This window comes from Leguminivora glycinivorella, chromosome 8 (genome assembly GCF_023078275.1).
Source record: "Leguminivora glycinivorella isolate SPB_JAAS2020 chromosome 8, LegGlyc_1.1, whole genome shotgun sequence".
NCBI classification, from domain to species: Eukaryota; Metazoa; Arthropoda; class Insecta; order Lepidoptera; family Tortricidae; genus Leguminivora; species Leguminivora glycinivorella.
The window spans coordinates 10,673,419-10,697,820 of NC_062978.1; the positions used below are offsets into that span (position 1 = coordinate 10,673,419).

The following is a 24,402-nucleotide window of genomic DNA, read 5'->3' on the forward strand; positions in this document are numbered from 1 at the left end:
TCGAAACGAGAAACTCACACATTCCCACTTCCAATCTATTCTCAGTCAGCTAGTCAAGTCAATCACGCACACTACGAAACGAAACAAGCTCGGGGTATTGTCATTCACATCTGTTTTCATAAATTGTTGTTATAGTTTGTATATAAACGTAATTTATTCTCAATTTATTTATTGATGAGTGTTAGATTTAATTTAAAACGGTTGTTTGAGTGATTGTGTTATCAAGTAATGTTTGTTTGGGTCCTTATTTATTTTTTTTACTTGTGACGTCATTGTTTTCAACTGCCAGTATAAACGACGCAATAACTTAAAATTTCGAAAATGGACTTAAAATGAGGATTGTTTTCGTAAACAAGGTGAGTTTTTGATAAGACGTAGATAGATTTTCGTCAGGTGTTGTCGGGTAGAGTGTTTTTGTTGTGTAGGGTCATAGAAGGGTGGTGCAATTGCATTGATTTCCTTTGTCCTCGGACGGTATCAGTGCTATAGAACTGTACTAGTTATATTTGTAACTGGCAGCTGATCGAAGCAACAGAGTTTATCCCTTGCTTAAAATTAAATATTCATAAGGTGTTTTAGTTTACTTTGTTTTGTTTTTCTTGTAATAATTATGTAATCTGCAAGGACTGATTCACGAAAGGTGAACATTGTTTTCTAGTTCAATTGTTTTTTTTGTTCTATAGTTACTTTTATTAAGAGAAAGAAATGAACATAATATTTATAATGCAGTTTTTTTATAACTCAGAAGGTCATTGAGGTAACTCTTGAATACCTATGTTACTTTATATTTGCTTTTTATGTTCATAGCTGAGTCTATCATCTTTGTGCCCTTCAAACTCAGTAGGTAACCATATTACAATAATCTCTCTTATCTAATAGGTATATATAATTTAGTCAACAAGATCTTTAACTATGTTTTTATATGAACTTTTTATATATAACCCAAATATAACAATACTAAACAATATTATTTAAATTGAGTGCATATTATTTAATAGCAAAGTTCTTTCATACTGTGGTTCAAAATATGTAAGTATGAATCTAGAAACTATATACATAGATGAATCTAGTTAATAATTAAGCAAAACAAACAAAAACCTTAATGTATTTTTTTGTATAAGTATCTGGGCATTTTCAGAATTTGGGACACCCCAATTAGCGTAAGTTGTTAACAAAAATTAACTCACTGTAAGTTTTGTGATGATAATTAAGCACGAAATTTCAATAAAAATATTGTTTTTATGTTAATTACATAAACTTAAGTGATAATCTACATTCAGAATGTGAAAAAAGTAAATTTTTAGACAGATTTTATGCTTAATTGTCGTCACACAACTGACATCGAGTTAATTTTTGTTAACAACTTTCGCTTATTGTGGGGCCCAAATTCTGAAAATACCCATCTACATACATAACAGCCGTAACTCTGGAATAAAATATTCCTGATACAATCAAAACGGACACTAGATAGGTAGCTGTCTTTCTATTGTATCAGTAACAGTAGTAACTCATAAAAAAAGTTGACTCAGCCCTGAGCCACCAAATTTTAGGACCCAACTATTGGACAGTTTTTGTCAAGGGCCAAAAACATTATTACACTTAGTTTTTAATGTAAAATCAGATCCACAAATTTCCTTGCGACCCATAGCAACCATAACTATTATATATATAATCCACTGTCAGTATCTTCTACTCTTTGTCTTTGTTTCAAAAGTGGTGGTACCAACTCTTAAGAAGGCTAACACAAACATGTGTGTTTGTATTGATTTTTTTTTCAATTTTTGATCAAAAGACAATCATGAAATATTTAAACAAAATTTATACTACATTCACAATGCAAGACTAACTAAAACCTTAAATAGTTAAATCTGGCTTTATAGAAAATAAGACATTGATGATGACATATATTTTAACATGATATTGGTGAGTTATTGAGACAACAGGTTAGTTTCTGTCCAGTGCTAGCTTACCATTTAACAAAATTTTGAATAAACCATCTTTGCCACACAAAATATATTTTTCTCTACATAAAAACGATAGTTTACTATTTCATATGCAAAGATAACTAGCATATGTGAGCACAATCTAGCACAATAACCCATCATTTTTATTTTCTACTTACACCAATAGTGGCAGCTCATTAAAATAACACTTTAAAATAATATTTATCTGTAAAACCTGTACTACAATTATAATAGTGGACTGCGGACAGGATCAGCAGAAAGAGTTTTGACTGGAGTAACTCAATATTTAGTTCTCTAGTGAATTTTAACCTTTAGGGTTCAAAGTCCTAATACTAGTACAATTTACCTCCAATTTTGAGTCTCAGTTAAATAGAATAGAATTGCTATTGTTTCGTTTGATAACATAAACGAAAAAAATTCAACTCTTTTTTTGATTGATTCAAAATTGATTGGCATTTTTGCTTGTATGGTGGGTCTTTAGATGTTAATGTGTATCGATACAACAGGTCAGGCCACGCAATGTCGGCGGAGTCCCCGCGGCACGCGCGGGCGGGTGGGCCGCTCACGGTGCCCGCTCAGCCGCCCAGCGACCGCGGCCTCATCGATGCGGTGTCGGGCTTCATCAACGACGTCACGCTGTCCTCCTCCTCCACAGCGGACCCTAAGGACGTCATACAGTGGGCTCGGTAAGTTGGCGTCACCTTTATATAGATCAGGCCATATAAGTCAGCGGGTGAACCGCTCACAGTGCCTGCGGCTTTAGCGACGCGGTGTAGGGCTTCCTCCACCACAGCGGACCCTAAGGACGTCATACAGTGGGCTCAGTAAGTTGGTTACTCTATGTTCATAGATCAGGCCATACAAGTCAGCGGGTGAAACGCTCACAGCGCCTGCGGCTTTAGCGACGCGGTGTCGGGCTTCATCAACGACGTCACGCTGTCCTCCTCCTCCACAGCGGACCCTAAGGACGTCATACAGTCGGCTCAGTAAGTTTGGTCACTCCATGTTCGTAGTTAGCGTGTGAACCGCTCACAGTGCCCTCAATGTACTAGACAATATACGTAGATATGACATGACGGGGGAAAATACTGGTGCATGGAGCTCTAAACGGAGGTGTATGGTGGGAGACCTGGAGACTTACTGCAACCCTTCAAATTATAAAAATGAATTTGTAGTTGTTCTTATATTATAACATTCGATTGTTATTAAGGTAGATAACCATACCCCTTCCATAATCATAACGTACTAATAAGTCATGGAATTTCGCATTTGAAATGTTTATATTGTGAATCATTAGACATCTGCTACGATGGATATTTAATTGTTATGCTTTTCGCAATAATTGCGCATTTGGTTAAACAAAATGAATTACGCTGTTTCTTTGTTCTATATAAGAAAAACAAAGGATTTCTCGAAATTTATTCAAGAAACCTAGATTTCAATCTAATGTTGTATAAATACCTACTTATTTAGGCGTCCTGAGTCGTGTAGTATACTAGGTAGTAACCATTAATAATATCACGTAATATAATATGTAAATTCCTTATCAATAACTAAATTTCAGATAATGCGTAGGCATATCAAGGTCACTTTAGAAATGTAATAAATATGTAGATGTAGACTAGATTATATGAATTTCCATTTGCGATATTTTAAATTTAACAAATCTTGAAAATTATAATTTCACTTAAGACAAATAAATTTACATTTCGTTACAGTCTATTTAGAAAAATAATCTTAATAAATAAGTAAAAACCTACTTACTTATACAGGCAGCAACCAAATCGCCTTTTACTATACTTACATTACTTACCTGTAACTAATCTGATGAAGGAGACAGGAGGTAACCATATGAGTTTTGTGATAATTTGATAAAACAACAATGTCTCGATGGCACATACATAGCAAGTCACATCATATATTCTTGCATATTGCAAGTACATAACTGTAGCTCTAACAGCGGATTTACTTGTGCATTGTAGGTTCGAGACAGCAGACATAAACGAGCCGACGCCTGAAGGCGACTGCGACGCTGACATCTCCCCCCTGCTGCTGATCCTGGGCTACGGCTCCGGAGTCCAGGTCTGGCTGATCCCCCCTAGCGGGGAAGCGCAGGAGGTTCTGTCATGGCGTCAAGGCACAGGTATTATATAACTTGCACCTGTAGCTATAAGACAGCAGACAGAAATGAGCTGACTGCGACGCCGACATTTCCCCCCTGCTGCTGATTCTGGGCTACGGCTCCGGAGTCCAGGTCTGGCTGATCCCTGCCTAGTGGGGAAGCGCAGGAGGTTCTGTCATGGCGTCAAGGCACAGGTATGTACCTAGCAGCAGCGGCTGGTCCATACAAGCCGATTTCCATCGGCTTGCCTAAAATTGATTACTAGTAAAGTACCTAATATTAAGGTAGGTTTCTTTTTGCTTTTGTGTTGCCTAGCAGAAATTTTCACCAGCCGCCACTGGTACCTAGCAAAGGTGTTGATCGTTTAGGCTTAGGCTATGACGACGCAACGCTTTGTGATTCTCTACCACTGCGTTTCGTTTGCTACCGAGCGTTAACGAATACGCGAGTTCACACTTCACACTGAGTGAGGCACATTACGAGGCAATGTTCCAGCACGACAAACTGCTTTGAGGTTGCGTCGAGAGCGCGTTTTGCTTGGTCAAGCGACCTGTCTCGGCCGAAGCTCGTCTAAGTTCGACGTTTGCTGCCACAAACACATTTCCTCTTCTTGCAGGGCAAGAAAAATACCAGATGATTCTATAGGTTACTGTTTAGGACTACTGTTTTTCATGTGCGAAAAAAAAAACCTACGTTCATCTCACCGACATATTCTTATTCTCTTTGCTTTTATGTTCTAACTTCTATCTTCTTATCAAAGATGTCATTTTCTATACCACAGTGAGGGTGCTCCGTATACTGCCGACCCCGCAGCACGGCGACTGTTTCACGTCGAAAAGGCCCCTCATAGCCCTGTGTGACTCCGCAAGCCCCGGACCTACGTTCTGCTCTCTCAGCTTTATATCCATAAGAGGAGGGGAGCAGGTAAGGATATATTTTATATACGTGATACTAGCTTATACCCGCGGCTTCGCTCGCGTTAGAAAGAGACAAAAAGTAGCCTATGTCATTCGCCGTCCCTTCAAGTATCTCCAATTAAAAATCACAATTCGTCGCTCCGTTTTGCCGTGAAAGACGGACAAACAAACAGACACACACACTTTCCCATTTATAATATTATTATGGATTAGCCCGAATTAGCAATCTTTGCTTTGATCTGTCATTTTCAGTTTATATTTCTAACACGACATTGGTCTACGCGCGACAGCGGTGAGCGGCGGCCATTCGCACTTGTGGCTGCCGCTCACCGCTTTCGCGCTTAGACCAATGTCGTGGCTGGGCCATAAGAACATAAAATTGACAAATTGAAGCTTGTAACGTTTTATGAAAAAGAGGGTACTTAGTACTAATTTTCCATTTTGGAAGATCAGTAACTAGGTAATTTTTATTACTGTATCATCGGGGTACTTTCGCCCACTAAAAAACCTATTTAATCAAATTATATTTGTCTAAAACATCACTAAAGGCACAAATTAGATTGGTCACTAATGTCATTATTCAGAAATTATTAATTCAATTACTTAAATCTTTTTTCATGGACAGACAATGTCCTTGTAGGGTCAAAGTACCCCAATGTAACAGTACTGATAATGCAAGTGAACACAGACTAAGCCTATTATCTAGCTTCTTTGTCCTATCAGTCTACACAGCACGAAATGCTTATTTCAACACGCAAGTGTGTACCTGCTGGAATATACTCTACTAGCTTTTGTTCGCAGCTTCGCACTCGTTAAATATACACGGTGCTCGTGACTATTGCGAAGATTTTAACCACGTAATTCTGAGGCCAAAAGAAAGAAAAAAATTAAATACAGATGAGGAAATTTGGCAATTTTTTTTTTCACTATTTTTGAATGTATTTTTGCATAAATAGTACATTACATCAGAGGTGTATATATACGGAGTGGGTATATACCCGGATAGGGATACGAGGCCGGGAATCCGTTTATTCCGAACGCCGAGGCATGTATAGTGATTTTCTCAAACATACAATGAAATAAAAAAAAATGCTCTAAAGGACAATATATGACAATATTTTATAAAAAAAAGTTACTTTGCAGGCCTAGGCCTAAAAAATAATATGAAATCCCTTTACAGTCCTCTCGAGTTGTTCGCCCAAAAAGCGATACTTCCCAGCCCATTTTAAGGAACGTAAAGACAATATTTCATTGCATGTTTGAGAAAAAGTAAATGTTATTCATAAAACTGACACTTAAAATAAGTTTTGACGTTTTTTTTTTTCTTTTACTTCTCACTTTTTGACATCTGTCAATCAGGATAGTGAGACTACCTTATTCTCCATAATGGCAACAACGTCGTTAAAAAAGCCTTTTGTACGCAGTAACAATAAGATTTTTTTTCAGTTGGTATTATTTCTGAAACTAGGCGAAATCCAGAAATATGAATATGAATGAGATAGATAATATCACATTTTAGTCTTAAAATGGGAACAGGAATATGCTGTTAAAATCTCTCGCAATGCTCAGTAACCTACCTTATGTCCTAACCTATGTCACTCCATCACTTCAAATATCTCCCCTTAAAAAAACACGTCTATTTGTCGCTCCGTTTTGCCGTGAAAGACGGACAAACAGACACACACTTTCCCATTTATAATATTAGTATGGATTCCACAGGTGAAGAGTATAAAATTCAAGAACCCAATCCTCGACGTTCTGGCCAACAAGCGTTCCGTGGTCGTGGCCTTCTCCGAGAGGTTCGCTGTTTTCGACGCGGGGTCTTTGGAAGACCGGATGGCCGTGACGACGTGCTATCCGTGCCCTTGCCCTTTGGGGGGCAGCCAGCCTATCAACCCCTTGGCACTGGGGGATCGCTGGTTGGTGTATGCTGACAAGAAGCTTCACCCTTCGAAGAGAAGCAGCGGAGGATGTGAAGGTATGTTCATACACAGGGTATTTATTGAATCACCTGCAATAATGTACAGGATTGATAATTATACAAGTCATACTGAGTAACTATTACTATGGCATCAACCTCGAAATCGTTTAACCTTGCTCAACCTTAAAATTTTCTGTAGGATGATCGCGAGTTCGGGCTTGGTTTAATAGTAAAAATGCTCAGTTCGTAAATTATTGCAGATGACCAAATAAACGTATTGTCAGAGAACTACTCATAAACATAATCTTTGAACATAGTTATGTATAACCTAACCACAAAATTAAAATTTTGAAAAAACCCCCAACCGCTACATAGTCGACCGATTTTCATGAAACATGGCTAAGAACACTCCCGACTAACTCAGTTTTCAGACAAAAAAACCTGAACCTCCAGGTCTTTTGTAGCTATTTTCTTTTTTTTGCAGTACATTTTTGTATTGCCAATATATAATGTGTTTTATGTGACTGTTTGGTTTCTGAATAAACAAAAAAAAACGAAATATAAATCGGTTCATCCGTTCGGGAGCTACGATGCCACAGACAGACACACACACACAGACAGACAGACAGACAGACACGTCAAACTTATAATACCCCGTCGTTTTTGCGTCGGGGGTTAAAAATTAGTACGTTTTACACATGCGCGGATCCAGGGGGGGGGGGGGGTCATGGGGGTCATGACCCCCCTGGAGCCTAAGTTGGCCATACAAATAGACCACGTGACCCCCCCCTGGGGTCCCGGGCCTTTACCACGTGACCCCCCCCTGGGCACGAAGCTGGATCCGCGCTTGGTTTTACACTTTCTTGCATTTGGATTTGAAAACCACTGTAGCGAGAGTTTTAGTTTAGTGAGTGTTAAATTCCTATGATGACATTGATGACGTAAGAGTCAATGACCTACAATACTATAGGTACATATCATACTTGCTAGAACATAGCTGGCTAAAAACATAACCGCCTATGATACTATCATTACATTCATTTACATATATTCATTCTGCACTGCCTTATACACAGAAGTTGAGCGTGACCGAACAATTGCATTTACATATACGCGCCCATGCATTCAAATGAACCTGTATCTATGCCATTCTAGTATCTGCAATAGACTCTTAACTAGGCATAATCAAGGTCAAATACGGACAGCGATAAAACATTTGGGTCAAAATTCGTTATCTTGTTTCTGACTGGCTAATTACGCTATTATTTATGTAAAATTGCTATGAAATCCGATGAAAAAGTACCGTCCGACCGAGAGGTGAGTGGCCAAACCCGATAAATCGAAATTATTTTTCGTTGAATTAAGAATGTTGTGAAAATTGCACATAGTTCGAATTTCAAATCAAAGCTCAACTTATTGGATTTGGCCACTCACCCCTCGCGTCTCTGTTTATGTATAGGTACTTTTCTAAAGATATATTTTATTTTGCCTTGCGTAAAATGGCCTAGTCAATGAAGGGCTCCATATGAAGATACTTGACGGGAATCACATTACGAAAGTACAGTTAGCATATCAGATTCTATAATCGTAAGTCAGTGTATGATAACATATCGTTTATAACTAACTATGTAGGTACAATCTCAGAGGTTATTGACCGACCAAGCTTCTATTTATAATTAACTAAGACGACTTATAAAAATTAAATGGTAATTTTTTCCAATGTAATTTCGTGCATAACGTGCATTCTTTCAAGAAGGATATATGTGCTCTCGTATTCTCGTCGCGGTCAATTTAGGGTTCCGTACCAAAAAGGTACAAAAGGAAGGGTTCCTTTTGTACCTTTTATATGTACTTTACAATCAAATGATACCTTATGAGTCTAAATCAGAAGAGGTCTGTTTTACCAGTGTGACAAAAAAATCTGTCCATTACCTGTTGAGTTTCTTAAGACAACCAAACTTTTTATTGTTACGTAGGTGAAGGAGTAACAAGCTACACAGCAACTGTCCTGCACGCAGCGAAGTCCCTCAGCAAAGGCCTACGAGGTCTTGGAGAGAGTGTGGCCCACAGTCTAGCAGGCGGGCGGAGCACTTCTCAATCACCGTCGCCGCCCAATAGCGACACTCAGCAGGCGGGAGTCGTCACCATCCTAGATATAGAGGTGAGTGTGAAGGCAGAAAAAACTCTTTTCCTGACATTTACTAGAAGATTCCCGGAAAAGATAAGTACATACCTTCTAGTGCGCCCCGAACTTGGAACTCGCATTAGTCGATATCTGCCGCGCGCACTCAGTGAAGTTGCTCAGGAAAGGCCTTCGAGGTCTTGGAGGAAAAGTAGCCCACAGCTTAGCACATATATTGTCGATCTTTTCTTTACACAATTTTTTTTTTCTCCAGGGCAATGAATACGACGACGGCCAAGACAGTGAAGAGCCATACGACCCCATAGTGGCCCACTTTTTAGCGCACTCTGAAGCCATCATAGCGTTGAAGTTCGACGCAAGTGGGATGCTCCTAGTAACCGCGGACCGGCGCGGGCATGACTTCCATGTGTTCCGTATCAACCCACACCCCTGTGGCCCGAGTTTAGCCTCTGTGCATCATCTGTATATACTGCACAGGGGGGACACTACGGCTAAAGTGCAGGTAAATTTTGTATCTTAAAACATAGAACATAATTTTGTCTTCATAGCGTTGAATTTGAGTTGACTGACTGCAGATCGTCGAGGGCACGACACACACGACTATTGTCTACGGCCAAAGTCTTACCTGCAGACATATTAGGTCTTATAAATCAACTAAATAAGTAATTGCTTTCAGGACATCGCGATATCTCCAGACTCGCGCTGGACAGCGATCACCACACTCCGTGGTACCACGCACGTGTTCGCAATCAGCCCGTACGGCGGCGCGTGCGGCGTACGCACACACACGCAACCGCGCGTCGTCAACCGCCTGTCGCGGTTCCAGCGCTCCGCCGGTCTCCCTATACACGCGCAGCCACCGCGCTCTGGCAGCCCCGTGAGTATAGCAACTATGACTCCCGACTAGCGTTCGAGTTGTTAATCGATATGTACCGCGGCGCTTGCCGCTTACGCACACATACGTAAACGTTTTACGTACGTAGTACTTGAAGACGTAGAAAATAATTTTTAAGAAAAAAAAACCGTCGCCTTTCGGATTCTGGTGAAAGCTACTTGCGAATGTTGGATTATGTAGAAATGTGTAAGTATTTTTTAAAACTGCTTTTAATGCTTTAATTATTAGATGGAAACACAAATGAATATACGTATAACGTTAAGGTTTGAGGAGTTTCCTCAATTCCTCATGAATCCGATTATATTATAAGAAATCGAAGCTTGACAAACTTTGACTTCAAAACATATGCTTAACAAACATAACTAAATAAATGTCACTGTTCTGAACTTAAATGCATGCTTTTCTTACAAAAATACCAAAGTCACTATGAGTGTGCCGTTCAGGTTTGAGGAGTTTGGTTCTGGCCATCATCAGCAGTTCCACTGCACCAAATGTCACTGTTCTGGACGAAAGTGCATGCTGTTCTTATAAAAATACCAAAGTCACTATAAGTATGCCGTTCAGATTTGAGGAGTTCGGTTCTGACCATCATCAGAAATTCCACTGCACCAAATGTCACTGTTCTGGATGAAAGTGCATGCTGTTCTTATAAAAATGGCAAAGTCACTATAAGCGTGCCGTTCAGATTTGAGGAGTTTGGTTCTGGCCATCATCAGCAGTTCCACTGCACCAAATGTCACTGTTCTGAACGAAAGTGCATGATGTTCTTATAAAAATACCAAAGTCACTATAAGCGTGCCGTTCAGATTTGAGGAGTTCGGTTCTGACCATCATCAGAAATTCCACTGCACCAAATGTCACTGTTCTGGACGAAAGTGCATGCTGTTCTTATAAAAATGGCAAAGTCACTATAAGCGTGCCGTTCAGATTTGTGGAGTTTGGTTCTGGCCATCATCAGCAGTTCCACTGCACCAAATGTCACTGTTCTGGACGAAAGTGCATGCTGTTCTTATAAAAATACCAAAGTCACTATAAGCGTGCCGTTCAGATTTGAGGAGTTCGGTTCTGACCATCATCAGAAATTCCACTGCACCAAATGTCACTGTTCTGTACGAAAGTGCATGCTGTTCGTATAAAAATACCCAAGTCACTATAAGCGTGCCGTTCAGATTTGAAGAGTTCCGTTCTGGCCATCATCAGCAGTTCCACTGCACCAAATGTCACTGTTCCGTACCTAAATGCATGCTGTTCCTTTATTAACACAAAAATCACCATATGTATGCCTTTCAGATTTGAGGAGTTCCCTCGATTTCTCCAGGATCCCATCATCAGAACTGGGTTCTGAGAAAAATGGGACCAATCTGTATGTATATACATTCAATCAAAAAAAAAATTTTCAAAATCGGTCCAGGAACGACGGAGATATCGAGGAACAAACATAAAAAAAAAAAAAAAAAAAAAAAAAAAAAAAAAAAAAAAAAAAACATACAGACGACTTGATAACCGTCCTTCTTGAGATATGAGGCGACGGTTAAAAATGCAATATAATATCTTTTCATTGTAAACTGTGTGGTTAATAATGAATTTGTTCCCTCGCAGGTCAGCGAATGCCTCGGCCAAGGCGCATGGTTCCCTAACCCGCGCTTGCCGCCGTATCCGTTGCCGTGTCTGTGCTCTCCGCTGGCCCAGCTGCGCCCTACGGCCAACCTGCCTACGCGGACCATCACCCGCACCAGCTCAGGTCAGCTCATAACAACTTAATAATAAAGGTCTCCAAATTGATTCCAATATTCGGAGCTGAAAACACCCATGCCCCAAAAAATTAATACCTGTGCCTATCACTTAAACAAAACCCCTTAGCGGGATTCTGACATCTGACCTGGGTCATAGTCCTGGGACTATGAAGTCATCACCGACAAGGTCAGACCGGTCGTCAGTTTTTCTTTCACAATTTCATTATGTTCCTCTTGCAGGCCGGCAACGCTTGTCCTCTCAGTCCGAGGATTGCAACAGCGCGCCATTGCCAGCTCGCGCGCGCTTCGGGCTGTCGGTGTGCAGTGCGGCAACGCCGCGCGCGCCCGCCATGCCGGCGCTGTACCTCGTCACGCACACAGGCGGCTTGTTGCACTTAGTACTGCATGCCCGCCCTGCTAAAAGTAAGATTATTTGCTTATTTGGACTTTTTGTAAAATAAAAGACGAATAATTTTCAAGATTCTCACTCAGTTTTTTGAGCTCGAACCCACTAGCAGATTTTATTCAGATGATTAAAAGCCCTAAAAAAATAATTTTGGGACATACTTTTTCAAAAATGGAAAGTCCAGGATTGATTTTGAGTAGTATCAGCCCAAAATACCAGAATCTTTGAGAATCTGGTTAGTATTTAATTTAGAAAACACGCTATTCCGACACTGTAATTTTCGTTGTAAATGTTATTAACTAAACCCTTACAGGGTTCCGCTAACATCACAATCCTTTCAAATATTTTCCAACTCGCATTATTTCCAGGTATCCCCAAAGAAAAAGTATGCGACGAGTCTCCAATAGAGGTAGAAGTGGAACACGTGGCGCAGTGGGCGCTAGCGCGGCCGCCGCCGCCCGCGCCCGACCTGCTGGCGCCGCTGCCTCCTACCAGCCCGCTGCTGCAGCCCATAGGGAACAAGGTCAGTGTGTCCGGAACACACAGTATAAAGAAGATGTCTACTAGACCCAGTAGTTTCACTTCGAATCATTCACGTTCGAAATTCAAAATCTCGGACTCAATTGCTCGCGCGCGAGGTGCCACCAGGATGCTTCATTTGAAAACCTGTTTATATTGGTCGTATGCGAGTTGGCTCTGCCACCCACCAGTCCGCTGCTGTAGCCCATAGGGAACAAGATCAGTGCGTCCTGCAAGGTGCACGGAAGGTGCCTTTCAGATCTGACCTTTAGACCTAGAATATTGAACACATTAGTCTGTGCGCCCCGAAAACTTAGGACGATCGCGTCGTCACCTGTTTTTATTCGAGATCCGCACTTTATTATTCGATAAACTTACCCAACTGTAATAAACAGTACTGGGTGGCTACCATGAAGTGCTAAAGCCGTTCAGTTTAGGTTGAGAGAGAGGGACGGAGCTATGGAACTGCTATAGCTTCGTCCCTTTCTTTCAACCTAAACTGAACGGCTTTAGCACTTCATGGTAACCCCCCTGATGTGAACTCTGGTTAAGTGACGACGACTCATCAAACCAAATTGATGTTTGTACTGTGTAGGCACTTGCTTCCATTTTATTATCATTATAGATCTGTCTGTTGTTGGAAATACATTTTCATAGTGTCATTTTTTCACAGTTAATCTGTGCGGACATGTGCATGAGCGAAGAGGAGCGCTGGCTGTCGCAAGTGGAGATAGTGACCCATGCCGGGCCCCACAGGAGATTGTGGATGGGGCCCCAGTTTATCTTCAAGACGTATAACACCACTGGGTAAGTTACTCATAAATAAAGCCAAGTACGGGCAATGTGCCGCAACATTTGCCATGCTGAGGATTTTCAGTGGTGACTAATTTATTTTTCTGGTAAGGAAACTCTTTGAAAGTTAGTCAATGTCATATATGTTAACAAGAAGACAATATTTAGCAGATATAAATGAATTAACCACAAAATCGCCAAAAATATTCTGCCTAAACACATGTCGTGAACATAACAAAACATTACATAAAATCTGTATCGGTCGAAAAACAAACGACGAAAGAACAAGGTCGAAGGTTCAATACAATGTATTTTGACTAGGACTAGTACATTTTATTCGACTAAACATGACGATTGACGAACCGTACGAACCACACGCACATATTTACATATGCTCATTTTAGCGACACTATCTCAATATTCTCAATGCTAAATATAATCTTGTCTACCTTTGAACGTTTTATTTTTAAATTCTAACGCGGTAACTACAATTTTATTCATGAAATCGCTAAACGTATCCACACTTCTAGGTCGAACTCATCTCTCTCCGAAGCGGAAGCAGTAGAAGTGGACACAAGCGCAGCGGGCAGCGTGGCGCGCTCCAACCCCGTCAACATGCCGGGCGTGCGGCCCGTGGTGCCTGTGATGGTCGACTCCGGCTCCGCCAGTGAGTACACCTTACTGCCCAGAGATAATCTAGTCTAGCAGAGAGTACACAAGCGCAGCGGGCAGCGTGGCGCGCTCCAACCCCGTCAACATGCCGGGCGTGCGGCCCGTGGTGCCTGTGATGGTCGACTCCGGCTCCGCCAGTGAGTACACCTTACTGCCCAGAGATAATCTAGTCTAGCAGAGAGTACACAAGCGCAGCGGGCAGCGTGGCGCGCTCCAACCCCGTCAACATGCCGGGCGTGCGGCCCGTGGTGCCTGTGATGGTCGACTCCGGCTCCGCCAGTGAGTACACCTTACTGCCCAGAGATAATCTAGTCTAGCAGAGAGTACACAAGCGCAGCGGGCAGCGTGGCGCGCTCCAACCCCGTCAACATGCCGGGCGTGCGGCCCGTGGTGCCTGTGATGGTCGACTCCGGCTCCGCCAGTGAGTACACCTTACTGCCCAGAGATAATCTAGTCTAGCAGAGAGTACACAAGCGCAGCGGGCAGCGTGGCGCGCTCCAACCCCGTCAACATGCCGGGCGTGCGGCCCGTGGTGCCTGTGATGGTCGACTCCGGCTCCGCCAGTGAGTACACCTTACTGCCCAGAGATAATCTAGTCTAGCAGAGAGTACACAAGCGCAGCGGGCAGCGTGGCGCGCTCTAACCCCGTCAACATGCCGGGCGTGCGGCCTGTGGTGCCCGTGATGGTCGACTCCGGCTCCGCCAGTGAGTACACCTTACTGCCCAGAGATAATCTAGTCTAGCAGAGAGTACACAAGCGCAGCGGGCAGCGTGGCGCGCTCTAACCCCGTCAACATGCCGGGCGTGCGGCCCGTGGTGCCCGTGATGGTCGACTCCGGCTCCGCCAGTGAGTACACCTTACTGCCCAGAGATAATCTAGTCTAGCAGAGAGTACACAAGCGCAGCGGGCAGCGTGGCGCGCTCTAACCCCGCCAACATGCCGGGCGTGCGGCCCGTGGTGCCCGTGATGGTCGACTCCGGCTCCGCCAGTGAGTACACCTTACTGCCCAGATATAATCTAGTCTAGCAGAGAGTACACAAGCGCAGCGGGCAGCGTGGCGCGCTCTAACGCCAACATGCCGGGCGTGCGGCCCGTGGTGCCCGTGATGGTCGACTCCGGCTCCGCCAGTGAGTACACCTTACTGCTCAGATATAATCTAGTCTAGCAGAGAGTACACAAGCGCAGCGGGCAGCGTGGCGCGCTCTAACCCCGTCAACATGCCGGGCGTGCGGCCCGTGGTGCCCGTGATGGTCGACTCCGGCTCCGCCAGTGAGTACACCTTACTGCCCAGATATAATCTAGTCTAGCAGAGAGTACACAAGCGCAGCGGGCAGCGTGGCGCGCTCTAACCCCGTCAACATGCCGGGCGTGCGGCCCGTGGTGCCCGTGATGGTCGACTCCGGCTCCGCCAGAGAGTACACCTAGAGATAACTTAGGGCCAGTTGCATCAACCACATTTGACAGAAACATCATCGTCACGCAGCAGACGTCTATGGAACTTTCCATACAATAAAATTTAACGAATGCTTCAACAGTGACAGACGATTTGGTGCAACTGACCCTTAGTCTAGCTAGTCTGATCAACATTTTAACACATTTTAAACATTTGGTGCCGGATACACAAAGTTTGTGATAAAAATAAACCTTCGCCCATGCCGGTGACACAAGGTCTGTGATCAAAACAATCGAACTCCTATGCCAATGACACACAAATTTACCAGCCTATGCCGGTGACACAGCAGTTGTGTGCAAAACGTTCATTTTTCCATACCGCTGGCATAAAGAAGACATATGCCAGTGGCATAGGAATGAGAATTTAGTAATTTCTACCAGCAAATTGTATACTTTGGAATGTGTTAACATACACCCTTATTTCGTCAACTAATCCCCATACCAATTAATTTACTGTCAAACTGAAAGATATCAATTGTTGCAGGTTCCTTGGAGCACTCCCCATCGGACAGTTTCCGTCGCAAGTCTTTGCTGGCCGACAGCGGCCGCGCGTCTGTCTGTGACGTACAGCTACGTGAGGACCTCGCCGAGGCCATGAAGGAGGACCACGGTACGTACATTCCTCACTCTGTCTTTGTACTTCCGTGGGAAGTATGTGGCCACTTACTGGCCTCACTGCTTGTTGACTGCGAAAACCGAAGGTATAAAGGGGAACCAGGGTAAGTACCCTTCACATACCCATAACAGGCGTTGGATAGACATTGTATTGAGTAAAGATGGATTTTGAAAGAGACTCTTTCTGCACATTTATGAGTTTTTTTTTTCAATAAATTTTGATGCGTTACTTTTAAATAAAAGTACACTACTAGTACTACAGCTACTAGTAATTTTTGGAAAACATACATACGACTCTGATATTCACCCTACTGAAGTAATTAGGAGCCGGAAATGTTAGCATCGGCATTCTGATTTATTAAATTTATTGAATTGCAATATTTTTAAATATTTTTGAAAAGCTCATATAACCCGGCAACCTTCAAATCAAGAGTGAACAGGCATCTTCTGGGCGAGCTCACTCCATCGTAGGCCACGTCTTTGCCTTTGGCTAGTCTGTGGTCAAGAGTAAGCCCATTTAAAAAAAAAAAAAAGTGCTTTCAATTACTTTAAATTGGCAATGGTTGAATGTTTCCGTTTTTTATTCAATTCGTCAAATTAAGTTATTGATGAAACCGGAAACAAGTTAAATAAAATGAATGTTTATTTTATTATAATTTGGAATCGCGCTAACTTCAGCCTTCAATCGCGTTCAAAAGTTGATCGTGTCTAAGTGATAAGTGCCAAGAGCGGAGGAGAGAAGAAAGCATTGCGTCGCACGCATGAACTATACAGCCAAAGGCATCCATCTTATCCCTTATTGGCTTCACGACTCTGAAAGATATCCTATCGGCTACGATTTATCTGTTCAACTAATAAAATCTCTCTTGTGTGGTCACCATCAAAGAAAAGAATTAAGCTTTTTACTGTAGTTGTGATGTGTGGAACGTACGTTATCAAATTTGGTTTATTAAATTGCAGTGTATCATGGAAGTCAAGTTGAAATTTTGTTTTCCTTTGTCAATTCCCGGTTCAAGTTTTTTTGAGTCGGAATATTTTCTTTGACGGTGACTAATAACACTTTATTTTATCCCTATTTACATGTGTGCTATCAACCCCCGTTCCCTCGTTATTACTCTTTCACACGTCACTATTAATAGACTAATCCCACCAACTCGGGCAAGCGCGATGAACCTAAAACGTACACCTGACTTAACTACCACTGACTCAGTTCGCTCCGCCATCGCTCGCAGGATTGGGACTAACTTTGACCCCGAACAGATAAGTCGACGATAGTTTTCCGGCCCTAATGCTTTTTTCTAAATCTCCTCCAAGCGTGGAATAACGTGGTTGCCTTTGGTTCGTATAGGGTGGCCGCGCGAGCGGGAGCGGGAGCGGGAGCGAGAGGAGGCGCGGGCGGCGCGGCGCTCGGGTTGCGCGAGCGCGGGCGCGGGCGTGCGGCGCGCCGTGGACCCGCTCGGCACCGTGGTGCCGCGCGCCGAGCCCGAGCCCGGCCCCGAGCCCGCCGACCCCGACCTCTACACGCAGGCCAACGCCGACGAGGGCCGCTTCCGGCCCGTCGTGCGCGCGCCCGCCGCGCTCTCCCTGCCCGCGCACGTCATCGCGCGCCCGCTGCCGCGCGACACCACCATCCCCGTGCAGACCGTGGCGCCGCGCGCCCACCTCACGCCCGACGACGAGCCCGTGCCGCTCAACACCGCCGTCGTTCATCCCCGCGGCGCTCACGCGAGCGCGCCTGTGCGGGACGCCGGCTTCGTGCCCGTCGAGCCCGCCCGGCGCCGCGACCTCGTCCCCGCGGACGCGGTCCACGTTAAACCCGACGTAGATATAGGTCTCGAGCGAGAGAATGATGTATGGAAGCGTGAGGACCCGCGTGTGAGCTCGGCCCCGGCCGAGCGCGAGAGCGATAAGGAATCACTGCCAAAATCGAATCGGGCCTCGGATGATATTCAACCGATCGCCCGAGCTAGAGTTAAGAAATCTCCCACCCCAAAGTCAGTTAGTGATAGAGATAGTGAAGTAATTAAGGAAAAACCTAGAGATATTAAAGAGCGGGAGAAGAATATCGAAGGTGCTAGTAGGGATACTAGGAACGAGTGCAAGCCTAAGGAGCCGAGAGTTCCTAGGAAGATGGAGGTCGAGCCCGAAGTTGTTGTCGTTGACAATGAAAAAGATAAACGAGCCGTGTCGGTTGTTAAAGAGGAAGCTCCAGTCACGAATGCTTTTGCGGTTGATGTCGAGGATACTCGTACAAAATCTAAACATCTGGATAAAAGTGAAAAATCAAAAGTAACTGAAGACAATCGTGATAAATCTAAAAAAGAGGATAAAAATGAAACGCCGCCTAAAGATAGTCGTGATAGGTCTAAAAAAAGTGACAAAGCAGATAATATAAAAGGGGCAACAGAAGTTATTTACGATAAAGTTAAAAAAGGTAATCAAATTGATCCTGTAAAGTCAGGTATTGACGAAGGCCGTGAAAAGATCAAAAAAGTTGAAAACATAAAACCAGTTACAAAAGAATTTTCTGAAAAGTTGATCAAGGTTGAACACACCGATGTAGCAAAAGCAGAAGAACAAGCATGGGATTTACTTTTCAGCGAAACCGAAAGGCCTGCAGTGCTGAACGTAACGCAACAAACTATTGTAACGGACAAATTCGATGAGAAACCGAAATCCAAGAAAACTCGTAAAGGTAGAAAAGGGCAAGAAGATCAGCAAGCTAAAGACGATGAAGATAGTTTTATAGAGATTCACGCGATCGATGAAGCTAAAACTCCTTCCTGTGGCGAGTTGGTATCTATCTCCACACCATTTGAGGACATTGATGCAACTAATTCTTATTTGGCAAAATTAAAGAAACTTTCATCCAAGAGTGTCACTTCTGAAAAAGATGATGAAACAGAGGTTAAGCCAATAGAATGCTTCCCTGAAGACGATTATGAACTTGCTTCTCTTAAATTGAAAAGTAGAAAGAATTCCTCCGTGTCATCTTACATAGAGGGTTGGCCCGAACCGAGTCCTGTCAAAAAATCTACTCCATTGCCGATAGAAAAACCACCATCGAGTCACCTGAAAGTAAAACAGGATGTTTTAAGTACTAGTGAAAATTTATGCACTTCGCCTAAAGATGTCCCAAAAACGAAGAAGAGCAAATCATTGTCTCCATATTCTGATGCCAGTAGGAAACATGGTGACAAAGCGTTTGAATCTGAGAAAAAAGATGTCTACATTATTGATTCTTCAAAAGACGAATTTCCTGAAATTCAAATTACAAGAGGCACCAAAACCCGGAAGTCACCTCAGCCAATTGAAAGAAAATGCGCAGAAAAAGAGATCCTTCAAGATAGGCCAATAAAATCCTGGAGTTCCATAGCTGCTACGAAAAATGACAAAAGAGATGAACCTACCATGGCTTTGAAAAAATATGAAAGACGTGATTCTTGGGAAGAACCTCACGTAGGTACTAGTTTAGATTATCCGAAGTCTCACAAAGACGATCGCGTGTCCTTGCAGGATAAACTTATCGAACTCTGCAAGAGAACTGACATCATGGTTGCAGAGTGCGACGCTCCAAACGAGCTTAATTTTGTTGAAGAACACCATACAGATCTACACGATCTGCCGCCGTTAGAGCCCTTGGATTTTGGCTTGGACGACTACAAACTTGAAGTCATGAGAGACAGTCTTTTGGAAGTAAACGATACAAAAATCACTAGCCCAATATGCAAAATAAACATAGACGATATTCTATCGTCTATTAAAGAAACTACAAGCAAAGTTATAGAATCCAGTACTTTTAATTTAGTTGACTTGGAGAAGGTACCTGCCAGGAAAGAAAAAGGTTTTAGTGTTATCGAGAGTCATAAGATTACGACTCAAGAGGTGAAAATAGATGATGAAAGCAAAGAAGGGGAGAGTTCAACGATGGAGAAGTCGTCGGACGACGACAACGTGTCGCCCCTAGCGTCTACCGACAGCGACAAAGAGGACAAACGTACCACCGGGCCGGCGAGCGTGCTCCTCCCTTCCGCGAAGCAACCATCAAAATGTAAGAAGTCGCGTAGAAAGAAGAAGTAACTCTAAAGTATGTGTTCAAAACCATATTAGCTTCATTTATATCATATTAGTGTCACAATGTTACTTCGTAAACATCAATGTTTGATGCTAAGTACATAGTTACTACCTAATTGTAATATAAACTGTTCAAAAACTCATAAATATTCGAGCTTACTTTTAACATAATATTTTCAAAAAATCTACTTATGCCACAATAATTAAAAAAATAAATAAATAAAAATAAATAAAAAATCATTGAAAATGACAAAAATATTGTTAACGTTTTCTTTATGAAGATAGTTGAAATAGCGATCGATCCTGCGTTTTGTTCATAGTTTTTGATAAAAACATTTGAACAGCTTCGAACTATCTTCATGAAAATTTAGTTAAGCATTGCAATAGTGCTGCTACAGTACTTATTTTGTAGATTATTTAATTACTTTGTACATAGTGTTGTAGTAAACTTCAATAATGAACACTACGTTAGATACTATTTTGCTTTCATCATCAACGCATATAAATGACGTAACCTTGGTTCTGCCACAGTTTAGTGTCTGTTCGGCCAGTACGACATGGAAAGTACCTCATCATTTACCATTTTAAAAACTATTTTTTGGTATCTAATAGAATCTCGAATGTGTGCTTTTTCCGCTATTTCGATATACTTTATTGTATTTTATTACCTCAAAATGCGTTGACTGTGTGAGAGCGACATGGGTATTGCCCAACTATTAATTCGTTGCAATAAATGCTGATATGAGGGATAGTGTTAACTCTCCATCTACTCGTACTCACTGATGGCCTAATCCTGATTCTCTTCTGAAATTGAGTTCAAGTAATCTTATATATTAACATGTATCAGTTCTGAAAACTTGCCGTAGCATAATAATATATTGTTTTCACAATGAATGGTGTTTCCACAATGTCCGGATTAATCAATCTTCAAATTATATTCTAAAACAGATTAGGTCCAAGTAAAACAGGCTATGCCGTTTGAAGCAAATATGGCTGCTAAAGATATCAGTTATTTGAAAGTAATATATTCTAAAGCTAATAATATATATGAGTATGATGGCCCGCTAGCTAGTTAGCTATTGAAATCTGTCCACTGTGGCCACTCGCCCTCATAGGCTGGTTTTAGTGTCACGCGGACCGACCGCGAGGAGTGATCCGCACACTAATATGTGTTAACTTCAGGGAGCGTTTTAGAGTGGCGCGGACGACAACATCAACCTAATACAAATTGGTCCGCGTGACACTAAAGCCAGCCATAGTCACGACTTGCTTGTGACCAAGCCGCTCGGTATGAAATACCTTCACATAAACACGGCTGTCTTTATGTACAAATACTTTTAACTATCCAGCAAGTATTAATCTAGAGGTTTTGTTTTTATATTAAGTTTTATGTTGAATCATGACAAATATTTATTTTTTCTATCTTAGCTTTTATTTCGTGTAGATTTTTAATTAACTTAATGATATTTAGTAAATAATTTTAGTGCATAATATTTATAATCATGATCACTTTCTTAAATGAAATTATTTACATTTTGCTCATTTATTTTGGAAGTGATGAAATAAAAGGCATAATATAAAAAGAAAAAATAAATAGCGCTGCAACTACTAGTATTTTACTGACTTGAGGCCAATTCTTTGAACAAGCTGAACTTGTGAAAAATAAAAGTTAATATTTCTTATGTTGTGCAGCGGGATAAAAAACAAAACATTTCAATCTCATCGTTTTTGAAATAAAATTTCGCAAAATAATCATGTGTAAACGACAACAAGGTTCGCATATAGTGAATCTTTGGCGGCCTTCGGCGACGAGCAATGTATGAAGTTGTGATGACATGTTTACACGTTAGTAAGTCTTAAGTGACCTAATTTAATAGGAAATATAAAAGCAGTGGGTGTGTGCTTAGTATAATGTGTGTACCATTTTGAACTGAGATATCGATTAAACTTTTGTTGTTTTGTTGACAATATGGTATCTTATGTCGAACGAACGAACTTAAAAAAAAATCACCAAGTGTGTAAAAAATAGTATTGGAAAGTCTCCGCGGAAAGAGGAGCGGGCAGCGAGCTGTTTTTGCACAGACTAACATAACAGTTGTATTACTCATTAGCTTAAAATTTGGTTATAAAAGTAAGATTTTAATTATGTGACCAACTGAATACAACAGCATCATTTAAAGTAGGTTTACAACTTGACGTAATGCCGTTTTATCAAGTCCTTTGCCAACCGGCTACTTAGGTTCCAATAGTTGTAATAAAAATCAAGTTAAATAGAATTAAAGTAATAATTTGATAGGAAGACCTATCACTAAACGTCTAATCTCTTATTAATTTAATAAAAACGTATTGTAAATTCATTTGTAGTTATTGTTAAAACTTTAAAATGTTATAATTTTTGACCAATAATGACTGGTTTAACTATTGTAATACAACACAAGATTCACGATTTTCACGAATATAATATGATTCGTTAGACGTTTTCTGGTAACCTACATGAAACCAACACGTAACCTCATACGACAGTCATGTCCATTCACAATGTCCCGATGTGAATGATAAATATAACACTACTCGAAATAACATTTCCTTTGCCAAGAGGTATTAACCCGTAACGAATTCGAATTAGGTATAATTTTAAGGCAGCGCTTTTTGGACTATTTTTGATATGTGTATTTTCTTAAATTAATTTAAAATTTGACTTCATTGCTACAGCAATGCTTTTGATATTTTAGTGAGTTTTTACTAACTCGGCCGATCTACACAAAATGTTCTAAATGTTGTCATTAGACCCGTTTGAATTAATAATTACAACTATGTTAGTATTATTTTAGTGTGTAAATTCCAACGTAGGCAAGATAAAAGTTATAAAATATTATTATTTATATCACTTTGGCTTTTTGCAAGTACAATATAGATTTATGTACATAAAGAAACAGATGTACCTACCATAGTTTGACCAATGTATTGCTAAGTAAGTTGCAATTGTAACAGTTATTACTAATACGTAGGCCGAGAGTCCACTATCATATGTTTATCATAGAAATATGATCATAGGTCTGTACTGTATGCCTCCCTTTTTCTCCAACGTGAAGAAAAGGAATGGGATGTTGCCTGATGACCAACATGATAGTTGACTATCGGCCATAGATACATAAATTTATAAGATCACTGCTAAAGTAGAGTTACCTTTTGATCTCGTGCGTCGTAAATTTCCGACAGCTCATATAACATCTCCAAATATACTTCAGCGGGATCAAAATTCAAAAAGATATTATTGTACATACACTAAAAAAACTATTGTAGTTCATAGCAAGAGAATATGTATTTCAAAATACAGTGGTCGCCAAATTGGTACTTACTCTAAAAATACTGAGGGTATATCTATTGCTCTTACTTGTTTGAGCGATATACAATCGCGGTTGTCCCTCTTATCAAATGGGCAAGACTAAGAAAACCGCCCGCCATTTAGAAAACGAAATGAGTCTTTAAAATGTTTGATTATGTCCTAATCCTATGTATATCATAGAGACATATTTTATCCTTTACATTGAGAATTAGGTAATATCTGTTGGACGCTTTAAGACTCGTTTTTTTTTTCAAAATGGCGGTCATTTTTTCGATCATTGCAAATGAGACACCTAATATAGTGGTGCTTGAATATCATTTTAAGTCGGAAGTTGCAACTTACTGAACTAAGCTTATTCTATGTAGTATTGATGAACTTGACATTGTAATATTTACATTATTTATTTCTCTTTATTCACTTATTTATATTGTTATATCAGTTAAAAAAATAGTTATATTATGTCAGAAAAGAAAACGGAGGAATACCACAAGTACAAAAATTGTCGTCGATACAATATATTATGTTTATGCTCATTCACACCCCTCCATTTGGATGTCTGAGCTGGAAAACTTAAAACACTGATATAATATTGATTCAAAAATTAGGCATCTACTATTTCTAAAATATTTTTGCGTTTTTATTGTACATAAATATAGAAGAACTCTAATAATAAAACTCGAATTTGCTGTAGTCAGTGTTTTCGCGTGTTATCAAATTGATATTTGTAAATTCGGCTGCCTTGTATCACTATGATTTTGTTGATAATGTTATGGAGTGTTTAAGAAAATTAAATAGTGATAAATAAAAATGAGAATTCAAAAACCACTAAA

The 24,402-nt window shown here is 41.1% G+C and overlaps 1 protein-coding gene across 4 annotated transcripts; it reads left to right on the forward strand.

Annotated features, from left to right (window-relative positions):
• Positions 1–21: 21 nt before the first annotated feature.
• On the forward strand, positions 22–24,402 carry LOC125228918. Of its 4 annotated transcripts, none has more exons than XM_048133633.1 (15): positions 22–94; positions 2,471–2,650; positions 3,947–4,107; positions 4,868–5,010; positions 6,723–6,981; positions 8,901–9,085; positions 9,321–9,569; positions 9,744–9,944; positions 11,562–11,703; positions 11,936–12,118; positions 12,470–12,624; positions 13,294–13,427; positions 13,943–14,079; positions 16,022–16,147; positions 17,501–24,402. In XM_048133633.1, exons 2-15 carry the CDS (start codon positions 2,484–2,486, stop codon positions 20,230–20,232), a joined length of 4,974 nt encoding a protein of 1,657 aa, XP_047989590.1. In that variant the 5' UTR covers positions 22–94; positions 2,471–2,483; the 3' UTR covers positions 20,233–24,402. The 4 variants fall into 4 exon arrangements, with proteins under 4 accessions (XP_047989590.1, XP_047989589.1, XP_047989591.1 ...); XM_048133632.1 differs by having other exon boundaries at positions 53–356; XM_048133634.1 differs by lacking the exon at positions 22–94 and adding an exon at positions 388–640.